General features: G+C 36.2%; 1 protein-coding gene across 1 annotated transcript in view; it reads left to right on the top strand.

Moving 5' to 3' along the window:
• Positions 1–19,682, top strand: part of raver2 (ribonucleoprotein, PTB-binding 2) — a 137,237-nt gene that overhangs the window by 64,434 nt on the left and 53,121 nt on the right. Inside the window, exon 4 of the mRNA XM_056460038.1 lies at positions 17,767–17,958. Within this exon, the coding sequence (XP_056316013.1) occupies positions 17,767–17,958 (192 nt within the window). The remainder of the gene's footprint in view (positions 1–17,766; positions 17,959–19,682) is intronic.

Genomic DNA, 19,682 nt, shown 5'->3' with positions numbered 1-19,682 from the left:
CTTGCCATCTTAAATAGTTCAGTTATTACATAACAAATAAGGGTTTATGTGAATAATTACTTAGTGCCGCATTTTGTCACATTTTGAAAGTGAAAAAAAAAGTGAATGTCGTGACCCATGCTTGGAATTTGTGCTCTGCATTTAACTCTGCCATTGCTGTGGCACTCATGGAGAAGTTGGGATATTTGTGCATTTGCTCAAGGGACTCACCTCAGCTGTGGTATTGAGGGTGGTTAGAGCATTGGTTACTTACTCCCACTACCCACAACCTCGAACTTGCAACATTCCGATCACAAGACCAACTCTCGAACTATTAGGCTATGCCTGCCACTTCTTTTTTTTACATGTATTTAATTATAGTTTATTCATAAAATAATTTCGAGAGGATCACGTGCTTATGATTGACCATGGCTGGTCCCGCATTAGATAACACATGATTCACCAATCAGATGATTCCTAACCCACTATCCGCTTGTTAAGTGTGACATCACGCAAAGCGGCTTCCAGGTCCAATCCCCATATCAAACTCTGTATGGGCAGACTCATCAAATGGTAATATAAAACGTTTACAAAACGATGTATTACTTTCGAAAATTATGATCGCAATATATACATCCATGCCTAATATCAGATGGCCAGAAGATGATAAATTTTTTAGAAATTGTTAAAATTTTGGTATTTGTGATGCCGCAAGCCTAGAGACTGTTGTGTACACCACGATTTTATAGAAAATTCACTTTAATGTGTGATATGACTAAAAAGTGTATATAAACGAATATTTTCTCAATCCAAATGAGTAGCGGCTTGGACCCAGAAACCATATTCCATACGTCACCGATACATCACGACTTTACAAGCGGATAAATAACCAGAGTTTCTTACCTTAGTATCTTTGTCTTGAAGTATCCCCCCCTCCCACCTCTACTCCTTCTTTTTTCTACATTTGGCGGCCCAGTGATTAGCACTGTTGCCTTACAGCTAGAATGTCACTGGTTAAAAGTCCTTACTGGACCAGTCAACATTTCTGTGTGGAGTTTGCATGTTCTCTCCGTGCTCACGTTAGTTTCCCCCTGGTTCCCTAGTTTCCTCCCAAAGTCCAAAAACACACAATATAAGTAAATTGACCATACCAAATTGGCATTAGACGAGCTCTCAGTAAGCACTATAGCTATGCCTATAATTTGTCATTAGCCATTAACAAGTCGGGGGAGTTCATCAAGATCTACCTGAGCTCAACCTCCCCTCTTGCCCTTCTAATGGGAGGTAGCCCAGGGCTCGAGGATCTTATAATCTCAGGGCTCTCTCCCGGGACAGCATGCCAAACATGCTTTATAGTCAATCATCAGCTAAGTGTGAACTTATGAAACATTTTGACACACACCTTTAGCTAAAAAGACGACTTTACATGTGCATGTTCTGTTTTGTCGAATTTGGAACAAGCGCAGAATGTTGTAAATAAGGTGGGTTATGGCACAACAATTCTTTTTTTTCTCGATTTTTGGTTTTCCTAGTCATTGGGGGTCAAAATCGAAGTTGAATTTAGATAAACTGCACAGGCATAGCCTTATGTTCTACTGAAAAAAAAGTCACCTAGATCTTTACCAATTAACAGCAAATACTCTCTTTTGTATATGAACTATCCCTTTAAAGTCAGAAGCCCACTTAATAGATCACGTCATTTGAAATGATGACCGGGTCATGTTCTCGGTCCACACATGATGCATAAGTGCATTTCTCAAAACCACTATTGGATGATAAGAACTGACTAAACTCTATAGTTGACAGGAAATGTCAGTTCCATTAGATGTGTTTGGAAATGGCTTTTTTTTCCATTCTTGCATCTCACCTCCCACTTTGTCATCTCGCAGCCCCCATCCTTTCTGTCATCTCTCTTGTTTTTGCCTTTCTTTTCGAGACAGACAGCAGTTATGTTATTAGATGACTCAGCGTGTGCATGATGGGCATATTCTGACCCAGGCACATATGAGGAGCCTGCATTCATATATTGACTGACAGATGGACACACACACACACACTGCATGCAGATATATTTAGGTGGATTTGATTAATTAATAGTAAGCCATGTGGTTTCGAAAATTTGTTGTTGCCTTTTTGTTTTCCTTTATCTTTAGTCTGTTTGCTGAATCTCTGGCTTTTCCTTTGGTCTGATATGGTCAACTCCTCTGCTGACCCGTGACTTCACATACTCTGTAGATTTTGATGGCTGTCATCAAGATGCACACAAACAAACATGTCGCTTTTTGAGACAGCCTCCTGTTTGACGATGAAGACACAAACAGTATATATAGATTTTGAAAGGGGGTAACCATTAATGTTTAATGTAGAAAAATATTTGTATTGATCCCATACAGATTAAGCAATCTGTTTATTAATGCTACTGCATTATTAATGACCCCATATAGGTCTTTTGAAACATTTATACATCCATTTGGGAGTTTGAATTGGTGTGCATAAAAATAAAAAACTCAATGTTTTGCTGTACATGTTTTTTTCCACTGTTTACATTTTTGTTTTTAATTATATACCTTTTTAAGCTAGTAGGTAGGTGTTTTTTTTTAACTTTGTAACTAGTTTTGGGATGTGTTCAGCACAAAATAATAATAATAATAATAATAAATATTATTATTATTATTAGTTTCATAATCCAATTTCCAAGTTTTCCCCCCAAATCTTCTTGTTTTTAAAATTGAATTTTATTTTCATATTTTTGTTATTTCGTTTTTGTGTTTTTACTTTATTTTTAATTTTAGTTAAGTTATTTTGTACTTAAACTTATTTGCACTTAGTAAATAAAGCAACATTTCTTATTTTACATTTATATTTACATCTATACATCTATACATTTATATTTAATATTTATTTCAGTTTATTTGAATTATCATAATATTCATTTAGATTTACTTTTAATGAACTGTGACAACACTAGTTTAGATAGATGCTAACAAACAAACACACAGTCAGGCTGAATAAAGTGCAAATTCACTGTCAGTAGTGGAGAAAGGAAGTCAAACAGTATTTGCATGTTTTCAAACAGCCACAATTAATTTGCAATGAAAGAAAATGTTCATCTGTTATTCCCTGTTGCTTAACAAAATAGTCTTGTTTGTGTGTTGTAATATCGTCAGTTATAGGCATGTGACCAAAAGTTTGCATCTTAATGGTTGACCAGCATCATTCCCAGTACAGAAAAGACATTTTACCAGTTATTTTGGATTCAATCCAATTACATTTACTCCAAATCATTTTTAATATACCTAAAGGGCTCTATTTTAACGATCTAGGTGCAAAGTCTAAAGCACATGGCACAAAAGCATTAAGGGCATGTCTGAATCCACTTTTGCTATTTTAAGGATGAAAAAATACGCTCTGCACCTAACAGGGTGTAACAGGGTTGTGCTTATTCTCTTATTGAGTCTCCCATTCTCTTTAAGAGTCAGTTGTGTTCTGCCATTGTGCATTTGCTATTTACAAGGTGGATTTTGTAGGTGGAAAAACTGAATGCTTCACTAGCTAGGAAACAGTTAAACAGACTATCTGCAGCATGTCCATCCTCCATTTGACCTCTTTACTTTCTCTCTACTTTACTTTTACTCTTTACTTTACTCCTTTACTTTACTGGACTAAGAAATGGTGTTGTACACACTCCTCTGAAGACTTGCATTAGCCTACATATTTAATTTTGTTTGTTAAGCACAAAGATTTGTTTAAAACTATTTCTAAATTCAGTTCTAATTTCCAGTAAATGAATAAATGAACAATAATAACAAAGTGTAGTCAAAAAAACTGAGTTATATCCAAACACTTGTCCCTATCACCATATGGGGCATAAGACACCTCCTTTCTTGACCGGAACGCCCATGAGTCCACAAAGTGGTGCAAATAGATTTGCTATTTAAACATCATGGCGCAAAACATGAAAATTAGGGTTGTACTGGTCTAAAAATTGCAACAAATTGCAACAAACAAGTCTTGTGCCTTATTGCGCCAGGTTTATGAAAGGGCCCAATGTCTTCACCATAGAATCGAAAATTATGTATTATGGAAAACTAAACAAAAATCATGATATTATCATGTCACGCTTTACCAAAACATTTTATTCTTTCCGTTTGCTCTTCCTAATGATGAATCCTCAATTTTGAACTGATCATGACACATCCAGTGTTGTCCTAGACACAAGCACAATACAATCATCTTTACTTGACCCATTGTAATAACTCACAACATGTGTCTTATTAACAAATTGAGCTGTCTAAGCCATAAATGAGGAACCTGAAGGTCACAGAGACTTCATGCTGTTTTGGAACCCTGAACAGAGGCCCCTGGGAGCCCAAGCCATTTTATTAATCTGGATTCATGTGACTTGGAGCAGACTAAAAGATATCATTGGGGATCCAGAGATTATCTAGTTATCAAGTTTTGTGTGTGCAAGCGCCATTGACCAAAAAAGAAAAGGGAAAGAAAATTAGTATTTTTGTAAAAAGATATATATTTTTTAAGTTACATAAGGCAGATTTTTTATATATATTATTATTATTCTCCACTGCCTCGGCATTATTCTTTCATTCACACTGCCCAGCACTCCTCTTTCTCTGAATCTCACTGGGGTCTTTGTATCGCTCTCAAAGGTCAACCATTTATAACGGAAAATAGAGTATGTCCGAGCCAGAGGGAACACGCCATGTAGACGTCCAGCCACAATATTTGCTTTTGATGGAGAGTTTTATGGTTTGATATACTGTTTGTGTGTTGAAATCAAGGCAGTTGCTGTATTGATTTCTCTGGCCTGAGGTCAGTAATGGCTACTGGTTGAACATCTCCATGCGGTGTGACTGAACCTGCACTTACACACAGAGAAGCTCTATTGGCTGTCCAGTCTCTCCTTTTGTTTGAACATATATGCCCTAACAGAGGAAAGTCGTAGAGTGTCATTTTTATATTTGATTTGCGTCAAGTACCCTGAAGGATTTTCAGACAGAGAGCAGTTTGTCGTTTTTGCAGCTCGATGTTTATTGAAATTATTTTCTGCTCTAATTTGACACGCAGAAGCCTGTTGACATATACAAACACACACGTCTACTTCCTGTTTGATTTTTCTGCTAGTCTGATTGTCTGATGTCTTTTGGATGGGATAAGAGCCCTGGGTGGTGCTTTTTTCTGTGCTTCTAAATAACTGATTTTTATACACCATCTCTGTTTTCATTCTCTCTCTCTCTCTCTCTCTCTTTTGAAACGAGATGTAACAAGCTCATTTGGGGCTCTGTGTGTCTGAACATTTGAGAGTCTGAATAGGTGGGTGTTTTAAAGGAACAAAAAACAAGAGGAAGTAAATAAAAAGAGTTTCTCCTTGAAATAAACACAATTAAACTAGGAAATAAGTGGACATTTATTTGTCATCTTTCCTGTTTATGTACAGTGTTTTCAACATTAGTGATAAGAAACAATATTTAATTAGTAAATCTGAACATTTAAATAATTTCTGAACAATGGAGTATTCAATCCAATTCCTTTTTATTTCTATAGCGCTTTTACAATGTAGATTGCGTCAAAGCAGCTTAACATAGAAGTTTAAGTAAATTGAAAATGTGTCAGTCCAGTTTTCAAAGTTCAGCTTAGTTCAGTGTGGTATAAATTTCACTGCAGAAAGTCCAAACACTGAAGAGCAAATCCATCGATGCGCAGTCCCAACCAAACAAGCTAGTGCCAAGGAACAAACTTCACCAATAGTAATGGTTGATGAAGAAAAAAAACGTTACATTTAAGCTGCGGTAATATTTCAAGTTTTACTGTAGTTTTTGTTAATTTCAATGCAGCCATAGTGAGCACAATGGAGGTATGTGCACACAGACTTTTAATTTCAGTCAGCCAGCCCCAGGGCTTCTGGTTAATTGTCATCCCATACAAAATCGTTGTGTTTAAGATCTGATTTCTTAAAAAAAACAGCGATCTTCACTGCCGTGCTAAGATACGATATAAAGTGGGTATCAGATGAAACAAGAAGTGCATATATTTTTCCACATCTTTAAAATATGGAAATTAATTTTACCCCAGTATTTTCAATGGAGTTTCTGTGCTAGCCTGCTGCTAATGACGGCGCCTGCGTTTAAGCAGTCTTTCGTCTCTTCTGATGCTTTAACAACCAAATGAATGCTTAAGTCTATTTAACTGATTATATTTGAATTACGTTACAACATCGATGCTGTAAAAGGAACCTTGCGAAATTAAAAATAGTCACATAAAGCTTTCAGATTTAAATCAGGTTTATTTTGTGCATTAACAAAACGGATATTCATACAGTGTATATTAACGTGTATCCTGTCACATTTACCGTGCAAAACCAGTGCAAAGCTAAACGTGTGTGTGCGTGTGACTCATCATTGCAGAAAGGCTTGAATTAACTCAACAACAAATCAATCAAATAACAGTTGGGAAAGTTCTTACTGTAGTAAGGGAGATCTGCTTCATTTTTGTCTGTCACTGTGCTGTTTATCTAAAATAATCACAAAAAAATTTCAGTGGAAGTTTATCATGGGCTGAAAAACACTACCTGTGCATGAAAAATCTTTCCAACTCAGAACTTTCAGAATCTTTCCTGGTGTTCTTTGTATAGCATAACTAAAATATGCTCAGACTTTCTGCAATTACATTTGTAGATTTCAGTATGAACCAGTGATGAGAAAATGTGTCTGTTAAGAGAATTATGCTATAATTATAGGGGGAAGCAAATCGTCGAGCACTATTTATTGAAGCATACTCTAAAAAGGGATTTGCTATAATAGAAATGATCTGTTATCTGTTGTAATATCTGTGAGCTCAAACATTTCTCATTCAATCCTTCCAAGAAAACATTATTCGCATCAGTGCACCTCTCTGTGTCCACCAAAGTATTTTTTACACGACTGGAAACACCAACGCACTTCTAAATATGCACAGCTGTGAGCGATTGAGAGTATTTCTGTGTTTTTTTCCATTGACAGTTCTCATTTATTTCTTTTATTGCATTATTTCCACTTTTAATTTTATTCAGGCATCAAGAACAATGAAACGCAGAGACACTGAACTTGGTGGGATGGAGCCACCCGCTACTCAAGCAATTACACACCTCTGCGACTCTAGATCCTCTTTAATAAGTTCATTTACATTTTCACAAGTAACATTCAAAACATTCACAGGATGCATTCTTCCAAATTTGACTGTTTTTTTCTTCAACCGTTATGCTTTCTGTGCTCTGCTATGTTATTTTTAAAGAATTTCAGAATAAATATCTCAGATGTAAAAACGCCATTGAATAAAAATCTGGATAAACCTAGGCATAGCTGAATAATACGAGTTCAGTTCATAGAAAGACATACAGTGAGCTTCAAACACCATTGTTTGCATAGGCGGAGCGCAAGGCTGAGGAAGGCTTAGCCTCCCCCTGGCCAGAGACCACGGAGATAGCAGCAAAGAAAAAAAATGCATTGAAAACATGAACTGGTGTAAGGTGTAATACAAATGTAATTTAATGTTGATGAATAACACAACACTTTAGCTATTGTAAGTTTGTCAATTAAATTTAAAGTCCCCTCTGCACAAAAATGAAACTATCCAACCCCGCACGTTGCACTGATGAGCGCTGTTTATTGCTGGAGTTCGCAGCAGCTCTGAAAACCAAACCAAAAGTGCTGGCCAGTGGACTATTTTGTTTTGCTGGTCAAGGACATAAGTAATAAAACGACAAATGAGTATTACGAGAGAGGTATTATATTTTATTCTGGTTTAATTTGTTTTCAGCATTAAATTGGTAGTTTCATTGTAATGTAGTCTAGCCTATAGTGTAGTAATCTTGTTTAGGCAATTGTTTGGAGTTTAATATTTTAAAGGTCAAATATTTATTGCTGAATAACAAATTCGGTTTTCGATTGGCCTCGTGAAAAGAGAATGATTTCATATTCTCGGAGCCGGCAGAATAGTGAGGGCTGCGTCTGCAATGATGAATTTTCAGCTTTATTACTTCTGTCTTCAGAGTCACACGATCCTTCAGAAATCGCTCTTATTAAAAGTAATAAAGTTATTACTGGTAATAGTAATAAAAGCAACAAGTAGTAATAATTTTATTTGAAACTGCATACAGTAAGTAAAAAATAAATATTTTATAAATATTGAACCTTTTTTTAATGTTTAATAAATGCCGCCTTGATGAACAGAATAATTTTAATTAGATTTTTAAATGAAAGTGACCCCAAACTTTTGACCGGTAATGTAGATCAGTGGGAGAGTTTAATAAAATAATTTAATGTACCTGTTGAATATAATAGATGTTTGTTGATAGGTGGTGCTTTTGTTAAAACCTCTTCTTGGTCGGTCGTAAATCTTTTTAAATGCATTAAAGGGCAGTGCATATATTAGCCTTAGCCTGGAGTTTGTTCATCCTGCGCCTATGATTGTTTACTAATTCTCAAGTAAAACCCATGAGTGTAAAATCCTAGTGAAAAACAGGCCAATCAAAACAAGACTGATGAACTACATGAGATCATTAATAGCATGCGTTTGATTGACTGCAATGTTTCCTAATGAGATTACAACAATTATATATACATTCTTTTTTTAAGTTTATCTAAGCTTGTATTAATCATACTATTTATGTGGGACATTTGTTTTGAAAATGGGTGAGACAGGGATACTGAAAAGGAGTAATTTTGTGAAGCAGACAGCTATACATGACCACAGAGTGTTCAAAGCTTGTCGGAACGCAAAATGTAGGATATACAGATTATACATTTATGGAAACTGCTGAGTATAACTGTGTAATGCATGTTTATCATGGTGACACAGTGGGTAGCACGATCGTCTCACAGCAAAAATGTTGCTGGTTCAAGCCCCGGCTGGGTCAGTTGGAATTTCTGTGTGAAGTTTGCATGTTCTCCCCGTGTTCGCATGGGTTTCCTCCAGGTGCTCCGGGTTTCCCCTACAGTCCAAAGACATGCACTATGCAGTAGGTAAATTGAAGGAGCTAAATTGGCCATAGTGTATGTGTGTGAATGCAAGAGTGTTTGGGTGTTTCCCAGTGTTGGGTTGCGGCTGGAAGGGCATCCGCTGCGTACAACATATGTTGGAAAAGTTGGCGGTTAATTCCGCTGTGACGACCCCTGACTAAGCCAAAAAGAAAATGAATAGATGAATTTATTCAGTTACTTTCCTTACCATGTGGAGTCACATGACCCCGCTCTGTTAAGGCTAATTTATACTTACTATGTTATGATTTATACTATACTATATTATTCTGATATTATACTTCCGCTTGCACACATTCGGTCTGGCACAGCCTTCACATAACCACGCGCTGTACTACTAATGTAACTACTTGTCACAACGACACGCAGCACAAGCTTTGTGATTATCAGTTTGGTAGTGGTGATGAGGGTGGGCGGTGTGGAGAGCCGCATGTGCAAGGCCCAATGTGTGTTTTAATTTCAGTTGTTGAGTGTTAATCAAAGATAAGGAACATAGTTAAGAATCATAGATAATAGATAGTGTGTTTACTTCAATTATTTTAAAATCAAGTAATGCACCCTTCATTCAAAAATCTCTCACTTGCATATGAGCATATTTACTCTACAACACTTGTGAGTGAACTATGAGGGCAAAAACATAAAATAAATAAATAAAATAATCGTTCATTAATCATAATCGAGTTAAAAATGTTCAGTTAATTGAGATTTTAGGCCAAATCGCCCAGACCTAGAAAGCAGGCACTGACACAAGCTGCAGACCATCAAAGCAGAGCTCATTAATATTCATGACCCTTCCAAATACGGTCAAAACCGAGCTTTTCATTCAATAAAAAATAATTCCTCTGGTTAAAATATGAGAATTTTTAACTTGCTTAAGCCACATAACTACAATGTAGATATCAAAGAAAAATTTAATGTATTGAATCAATGCACTCTGAGGCACCTTTAAGTTAAATGTCTGATACATTTTGTGAACTCCAGTCAAAATTGCTGAGCTATGATGGAGCAGTAAAATGTTCCTCAGGGAAAGTAGATTCTGGGAATGGTCTGCATTCACGGTAGTGTTCAAACGGACATGCACACAAACGTTTGACACTCTTCCAAATGACGAATGCTTTTCCTCCTCTATATTTAGACTTTTACATACGCTGTCCTGACTGCATTATAACTGGCACAGATAAGCTTGGGTTCCTCTGAGACATACCGCACCACTTATTACTGCCAAGGACGTACGCCATGCATGTGTGTGTGTGACAGTGTGAAAGAAATATCCAGGCCACACTAGTACACATTACAGATTCATGATTTCCAACATTCTCACCATCATGCACATATATGTGTATGCATGTGCTCATATATGTTTAACATTCCAATTCGAATAAAATTTTGTCGCTTTTTTGCTTCAATCTTCTTTGATGCCCGTCCTTTTTATCTGTCCTTTAATCAGCATGTCTTCATCTCACATCCTGTCTTTTCTTCTGTGCTCTTCTGTCGGCACATTATTCCGTCGTTCATTCACTTCCTCACACTCCTCCTTCTCTATCTCTTGCTCTCCTTCCTCCATCTATGTTCCCTCGGGGGTCTCATTTCCATCAGAGTAAATGCCAATACTGTAGATGATCAGTTTTTTACACCCCCTCCATTCAGCTGTCATCCATTCTTTCCTCATGCTTCTGTCCCGTTCTCTCTTTATGTGCGAATACTGTGCATCTGTGTTTACTGCACTGCTATTCAGAAATTGTAAGTATATACAGACATACAGTCGGTCCGCTTACATTTCATACAGTCGATTGGTGCAAACACACTCATTATGTAGTGATATGCTCCTACATTTCAACATATGAGGCAAAAACCACACCTGTATGAGATTATTGTCTCATTTTTCTATTGTATGTAAGCTTAGCAATATCACACAAGCAACAACTTCAATTATATACCAAAGCTGTTTTCAGATTGAATAGCACAAGTGCAAATGTGATATTGATTTTATAGTACTTTTTAGTAAATAAGGTGTCTTACATTTTAGGCACTGTACATTTTAGGCACTGTAATGTCTGTTTTTGCCAATTTTCTCCAATGAAAACCTTAAAGGTGCAGAAGGTGATTGTCTTCAGAAGCATTTTTTGATGTGCTGGTTGAAAGTCTCTTCACATTCCAATAGTAATGATTAAAGTAAATGATCTAAATGTATTTATATGTATTTTTATATTCTGTGTAAGACATAAGACTAAACAATGTTCAATGTTCTAATTTTAGCCAGGCCTGCACTTCCCATAATTCTGATAAGTAGCCCAAACTGTCTGTCAACAAATATAGATTTGTACTGTACATCAGCGCACCCCTGTTCATACTGATCCACCGTTTGTGGGTTAACTAGAGACTAGAAACTTGAGAGTGACAGCAGTAAAAAAAAACGAATGCTGAATGTAAAACTTTTTAAAGTCTTGAAAAATATTGAAGTTGCTTTTGCACGCTGAAGGAAGGATGACACCATGGCTGAAGTATTTCTTTTAGACAGGCAATGTTATGTTTTAAAACTATTTTGGTCACGCAAAGCTTATATAGATTGTGTTGTTTAAACAAAAGGTTATATGCACAGAAGTGTTGTTCAGCCACGGAAATCTTCCTGCGATTAATGTGACTATTTTCAATTTCATATGGAACCTTTTACAGCATTGATAATGTAGATTTTATTTAGTTTAACAACAAAACATAAGTAAATAGCGCTATTCCGCCTAGCCAGCTTTACTGAGGTGAAGTTGTTTTTTTATATTCACATTGGTTCATTTTTTAACAATGACAACCTGTGACGCGCTCCCTATATTGTTTACCATGCTACTCTGAATATTCAGTCTGAAATTGCATGCAAGTATGGCTTACTAATAAGTGTAATTTCTGCACCCCGCCAGCCAAACACTTAGCATATAGTAGTGGCTTTAGGACAAAGTGCATAAGAGAGTGAGACCAGCGATCCTTGCATGCATGAAATATTGCACATTATGACAAGTTTTGCTTACTACACAACTGAAAACGTGCTAGATATAATACATTTTTCATTCTGAATTGTAGTATTATAAAGTACTATGATATTTTCTAACTGGCGAATGACATGACCTAGTGGATCTTTAAGGTGTCCGTGTTTGTAATTTTTAGGAGGCGTGGCTTTGGACGGCAGGGGAGGGATTGTGTTTTCAAAGCTATTATTCTAATGGATAGCATTTTGGCGGATCACATTCTGCACCTATAAGCAGCAACAGGACTGTGTCTCAAATCAACACATAGCGATGATTCATTTCTGAATGGAGTTGAGTGAAGCAATGGTTCATTTATTGCCTGTTTCATCAGCATGGACCACTCCACACTTTGAGCTATGGAATGAAGGTGAAGGGAAGTACGAAGAAAAACAGTGAACAGGTAGGTAGGTTGATCGGTCGTTCTACGATGATGCCCAGAGACTCAGAGTGGGGGTACCATCTCTGTAATATTTGGTAGAGTGATTGGACAACAAACCCCCCCCCCCCCCCCCCCCCCCCCCCCCAAATCCACCGGTGAACCTAGGAGGGAAGACAGGGTTATAAAGATTGTTAATGGAAAGCAAGGAAATAGAGGGAAGGATGGTAGGTCAGAGAGAACAAGAAGAATATAGGCTGGTCTGCCTTAAACAAGTTTTAGAGAGTAGGTGATTGGTTAAGGAGGCAAAGTAAGGCGTGGTCCCTTAAGTGGCCCCTTAAAAAAGCTATTTAATTTACTCTTGAATGAATCAGCTATTTTAATGAATCAGTTGAATAAATTATTCTGACTTGAATGACATTCTAGTTTTAGGTTTAAGTGTCCTTCTATTAAAAAACACATTTATTAAGTGAGTAAAGTTTATGTAAAGCACATTTAACTTCAGTTTGGCACTGACCAATGTGCTGAACAAAACCATAACACACATTCTAAAACAGTAAAATAACAATAAAAGTAATAATGAGAGCAATAGTATGACAGCAACCATGCAAAATAAAGATTAAAAGCCAGGAAAGGCAATAGAATAAAAATGTGTCTTAAATCTGGACTTAAAAATAAAGAGAGAAGAAGCACTCGTTATGTCCGGTGGCAGCTTGTTCCACAAACGTGGAGCAGCGACTGCAAAGGCTCTATCTCCTTTCAGTTTAAGTCGTGACCAAGGAATTTGTAGTAAAATTTTATTTGACAACCTAAGAACCGAGGAGTTAAATGTAAGTTTATAAGTTCAGAAATATAAGAAGGTGCTTTCCCATTTAGTGCTTTAAAAACAATAAGTAAAACCTTGAACTGAATTTTAAAATTAACAGGAAGCCAATGAAGGGATGCTAAACATTTTCATGTAGGAAGTGATTGTTTGACCTAAAAGTGGATTTTTGCTTTGGGGATTATTTGTCTTGGAATTGCTTGTCAACCCTGATAATTTGTTAAAATAATAATAATAAAATAAATAAATAAATGAATAAAAAATAAAATAAAAACAAAATCTGTCAAAGCTGGCGAAGGAATTAGTCTGAATGAAGCCCAGGATTCACTGTAGTGAATAAAAAAGAAACTTGGTGAAACAGAAGTAATAGTAATAGCTGACACAATGTTATCTTGAATTGTCTTTATTAACTGCACAAATAAATAAATGAACAGTGAAAATTTGATAATAATATTGGATCAGTCTAGTTCTTTGTAAAGAACCATCAGGAACATGAGTAATAATTCTGAATCAAGAGCTGAATTGACTTAATAGAACAAAATATATCCTACATTTACATTTTTAGCACTGTGTACTCGCTAACTGCACAGATGACAGAAATAAACAACCCATGAATGTGAACAAAACACTTGATTAATGTGATTGTGGGTCATGAACTAGTGAACCATACTGAATCAAGATCAAGAGTCATTGTTCTGGATCATGCGCTGAATCTATGGAACCTGAGCTCAGTATTTTGAGTCATGAACTTGATCCAGAGTATTTAAATGCCATGAACGACACGTCGCTTTAAGCCGAACATGATGAAGGAGTTGTAGAGGAGGCAGTTATTTCCACTCGTCAGTCCCTGACAGTTGGTGGAGATGTTTTGATGAGGTGCCGCTGGTCTCCCTTGAGGCTAATCCAAACAAATGACGCACGCGGATGAAAGGCAACACCTCAAAACACATCTGGAGAGCGCGTGTTTGTATGTAAACTCAGACTCACCTTGTGAATGGTCTTGATTCCCTGTGTGGTTCTTCATAAGGACTGTGAGATTCACAAGTGTTGCCTGGTAATTGCGATGGGAATTAGAGAGTCTTTAGCATATTTTAGCAAATAAGCTTCTGCACATTTTTTTTTTGCAAGAATTCTTTTGCTTTTAAATATGCTTCTTTATAGGCCTGTCAGAACAATCAAGATATCGACTTATCATGCAATACTAGGAGATGACCTCATTTTTGCCATTACAATACATGTTTTTAAATTCACAAATAACATTAAAGCCATTTTACTTTGGCATTTACGTTCTACCTCACCGGTGTCAGAGTTTATAATTGGGCATTTATGTAATAGGACATTTTAGAGTATTTATAAAAAGCATTTTCCTTTTAACATCAAATTATAGAATCTAACCTTAAGAACAATAAAAATAAATAAATAAATAATAATAATAACAAAAATTCCTTATCGTGACAGGCCTACTTGTTTGTAGTGTTTATATTTATTTAAAAAAATGTACTGTCTTTCTAGGTCACTTATCACATTTGATTAATTAAAAAAAGAGCAAATTTTAAATCATTTGCACAGATAATACTGTAATTGTCCTGAGATGTTTGGACTACACAATATCAATGAACAGAAATGTGTTCATGTTAGCCAGAAGGAAAAAATTATCAATAATTAAACATCAATTTCCATTCTAATATCAAAGTAGCGCTTAGTATGCAGTGGGGGTTTCTTTTTCATGTCAGATGTCACAATCATTAAACACATCCTTTAGCTGCAGGCAACTCACAAATCAACACCAGAAGACACAAATCAATGGGTTCCTCAAGGTTCCGTACAACCCTGCAGAGCTGAGATATTATATCAGCAGATAAATGATGCTTCCATTATTTAAGATGAATCCTGTTGTGAATTTTAATGAAAATGAATGAAATAGTTTTGTTTATTTTTGTAATCTTTTGGTTAAAATCATGCACTGTAAGAACTGGGAAATGATCAGTGTGGGGTGATGTACCAAACATTGTAAAACCTGACAAAGGTGTTAGATTGTTAGCGAACTAAGGTCGCAAGTTCTGTCATCACAATTATAGTTAGCAAACTGCGTCGCAAACTTGTACGGTTGCAACTATTCCTCTAGAGCTGTAGTTGAAAGCATAGTTCCTGGTTGTGTTATATTCTGAGTTATCTCCCCTATGCCTATTTTTCTTTCTATTCTTTTCGAATTTTCCAACATTTAGGGGTCGTACGGCTGCTGGAAATCCTGGAAAATGCTTAATTTTTAATTTAGTGTTTTCAAGGTCAGTGCCTGAACCTGCTTGAATTTGAAAGTGCAGGGCTCGAAATTGCGACTGTTTTATTTGCATATGCGCCTGAAATCGTATTTGTGCGAGTGCATAAAATTGTTGCCCTGGGACTAGTTTTCATCGCAAAATGTTTACCGCATGTGCGATCTTAAGAGACATTCACGCAGAATGAATATTTACACCTAAAAACGCCAAACGCGGTGCTTAGAAATAGTTTAAAACAGTTGACATATAACTTATTTGCATACGTCATCTTAATAGCAGTAACGGTCTTTTCATGAGCTGCAATATTAGTTTAATCTTAGTGAATTTAAGCCCTTTTGCAATGGTGAACGCGCTGCAGTTGCACGACTGACAACATCGTGACGATTCAATGGATAAAATAGAACATCTTGTGATTAAAATGTGTGGCAAACGCGGTTACCTGCAAACTCCATCCCTCAGGCTTTATAGTGAATGGCTCAGACCTATAAGGATTTAATTTGTTTCATGAATTTTGAATAGCAATGCACATAAAAGTTTGGTACTACATCCAAACACGATCTGACTGTAAGAAAGAGACCAAACCTTAAAAAGATACTTCATACAATAACTGTTTTTTTTTTTTTTTTTAGCATTTCTGGGTTAACTATGCCAATAAATCCATGCTCCAAAGTGTGTCATATTGTTTTTTTTTAAATAGCACAACGGATTTAAATGTGAAAATGTATATACAGCATATATAAACGTAATTTACTGTGGTTTTACCGTGGTTGTTAGGTGCTGGAAAAGCATAAAAAAGTGATTGAAAACTGATGGAATTTGGAAAAAGTGTAAGAACCCTGAACAATTAATTTGAATTATTCTTTTAAAAAAAGCCTGAAGTTATCTCTTTCATGTGTAGTTTGTTTTCAAAGGTTTCTTTTATTACAATTCGGTTGTGCCAAATCAGATTGACAATTGCGCTCCCTTCGTAAAGCACTTCAAAATCATTTGTGCCATTTTAAACAGCCGTGGCTCAAAACATAAGCTACTGTATAGGTGACCTATGATTTACAAGCAAAGATCTGCTACATCTTCAAAGCTTGAAAAAAAAAAAAATCTAGGATTTTTAAATCTAAATGTAGTTATGGCAACAAATAAATAAAATTAATTTTTACATCATTATTTGACCATATATCTGATATATAGGCAATATGAGATAAGCCTACCTGCTTGCTATAGTAAGTGGTTTTAGGTTTTAGAATAGAATTTGGAATATTCTCCCTATGGAAGGCCCTATGAAAAAACGAATGCATGTTTTTACCAAAACTAATATCGGATTAAACAAAAAAGTATGTATCTGTGTGCATGTAAAACAATATCATTTGTATAAAACAAAATAATTATAAAAACTTTTTTCTTGAAAGAAGTTGTTACTCTGCCCCATTTAGAGCATCATTACGGACATTTTACATTAAAACTAATGTGGTTCGAACGATGGATCTGCTACAGAACAATTACAGTTTTTGGGAAACACTCATCACTACATCGCTCCTTTCCTAAATGATGCATCATACTATAGTAGTTCAGCTGCAAGTTATGTTGTTGTTTGGGAAACACATTCTTGTGCAGTCTAATAAAACACAACATAATAAAAAAGATTTGGTGTTTCTATTTTCTATAAAACCAAACTGGAAACCAAGAGTGTATCACACAATTAATCACTATTTAAAATTGCTTGTTTCTCTGGATTTGAACATTCTTCAAAACATTTGGGATAATATAAGTGCAAACAGTTGAAGTCACAATCATTGGCCCTCCTGTGAATTTGTATTTCTATTTTAAATATTTCTGAAACGATGATTAAAAGAGAAAGGAAATTTTCACAGTATTTCCTATAATATTTTTTCTTCTGGAGAAAGTCTTGTTTGTTTTATTTAAAAAATATATATATATATATTTAGTAAAATATTATTTATTGTCATCATGGCAAAGATAAAAGAAATCAGTTATTAGAAATAAGTTATTAAAACTAATATGTTTAGAAATGTGTTGAAAAAAATCTTCTCTCCATTAAACAGAAATTGGGGACAAAAATACAGGGGGGGGGCTAATAATTGAGGAGGACTAATAATTCTGACTTCAACTGTAAGCCAGCAAAATATAACACTGTTCTTGGTTTTTGGATAATTTAATTAACTTAATGAGTGAAATGACCTTATTTAATTGAATTGAATCCTTTAGTAAGAGTTGTTGGTCTCTAAACGCTGCATATGTTTGTGTTTTGCAGTTGGCTCAGGATGAGGGAAGTCCGGTCCGGGGTTTTGCTGTGGTGGAGTATGAAACAGCAGAGCAGGCTGAAGCGGTGCTGCTGGAGATGGACAGACAGCTGATCCAGGGTCAGGAGATCCGTCTGTCTCTGTGTCCTCCAGGAACCTCTGGACGCAGCACACTCGCCGCCCTCATCGCTGCTCAGGGAGTGGTAAGTGACCCACGACCAGTTTTACCTTCACACAGAAACAAGCAGAGCATTTCCCCTGTATCCATGCAGAGGCATTAACGCGCACATGTGCATGTGTGAAACCGCGGTGGTGACAGTTTAATTACAGTATTCATACAAACCCTGCTGTTTCAGACATCTCCAGAGCTCCGCTGCGTTTCCGAGGCTTGAAATAAACCACAGGGCTATTTTCATCCTGCCGGACAGATCCACACAAACCGGCAGCCTGTCCTGAAGACACTGTCAGTGGTGTTGAGTGTAAACTGATGTTCTCCAACACACTGTTTTGGCTTCAGGACTGAGAGCTCTTTACAGTTTGAGTGCTTATTTTTTTTTCAGAATGTGTCTTTAATTTGGTTGGTTTCATGCTTTTGGCAGACAGTAATTTACTACTTTATGATTATTGGGGTTGACACAAAGCTTATTTATTGTTGCTGTGGAGGAATCTGTATTTAATGCGGTCTGGTGCTTATTTTCATCTTTTGTTACGATTTATTGATTTATTTTAAGGTTTTTTTTTTGTACTGTCCATGATGGAGACTTAAAGCATAAATATCTCAAAAAATATGGAGATGCATACTGTATATGTTTGTGAACCCTTTGCAAAATCAGAGAAAATGAATAAAAAAAATATATAATAAGAGAAATCATAGAAAATGCATGTCATTTTTTATTTAGGATGGTCCTGATTAAGATATTTTATATAAATAAGAGATGTTAACATATAGTTCACAAGACAGTTGTGAGCTCTTGGTTGTTAATATAGTGTGTTTCTATCTGGATCGTTTTTTTTCCTTTGTGATGGTTGTTCATGACTCCCTTGTTTGTTCCAATCAGTTAAACTACCTGCTGTTCAGAAAAATCCTCCATATTCTGCAGTTTCTTCAGTTTTCCAGAATTATCTTCATATTTAAACCCTGGATCAAATATTTGACTAGGATCCATCTTTTCACCCTGAGGACAATTAAGGGACTCAAACTACAAAACTGGTTCAAATGTTCACTGAGGCTTCAGAAGGAAAAATAATGCATTAACAGCTGGGAGTGAAAACTTTTAAACAGGATGAAGATGTCCAAATTATTTTTAATTAGCTGAATATAATTTTAGCCCCAATTTAGTTCTCCCCTTCAGAAGTAAAAGAAGATACATGCATGTTTCCCGGAAGTGAAGTTAATTTCTAAACTAATTCTGAGAGGATCACATGCTTATGATTGACCATGGTTGGTCCTGCAATAGTTATCATATGATTAACCATTCAGATGAATCCAAACGCACAAAAATGACCAGATTTCCTTACCTTAGTCATCTTTGCCTTGAAGAATCCCCCATCCTAGCACTGTTGCCTCGCAGCAAGAAGGTCGCTGGTTTGAGTTCCGGCATGGTCCATTGACGTTTCTATGTTGTTTACATGTTCTCCCTATGCTCGTGTGGGTTTCCCCCAGGTACTCCAGTTTCCTCCCACAGTCCAAAACATTCAGTATAAGTGAATTGAATAAGCCAAATTGGCCCCGTATATGAGTGTTTTAGTACTAGGCATTCACTCCACAACCATATGCTGGTATAGTTGGTGGTTCATTCTGCCATGGTAACCCCTAATAATCTAGGAATAGGCTGAGCGAATGAATTCGGGGGAGCTCCCAAGACCTACCTGAGCTCAGACTCCTCTCTCTCCCAATGAAAAGAGAGGGAACCCCGAGCTCAAGGAT

Source organism: Danio aesculapii, chromosome 6 (assembly GCF_903798145.1).
Source record: "Danio aesculapii chromosome 6, fDanAes4.1, whole genome shotgun sequence".
In the NCBI taxonomy this organism is placed as follows: Eukaryota; Metazoa; Chordata; class Actinopteri; order Cypriniformes; family Danionidae; genus Danio; species Danio aesculapii.
This window is presented reverse-complemented; position numbering and strand designations above follow the sequence as displayed.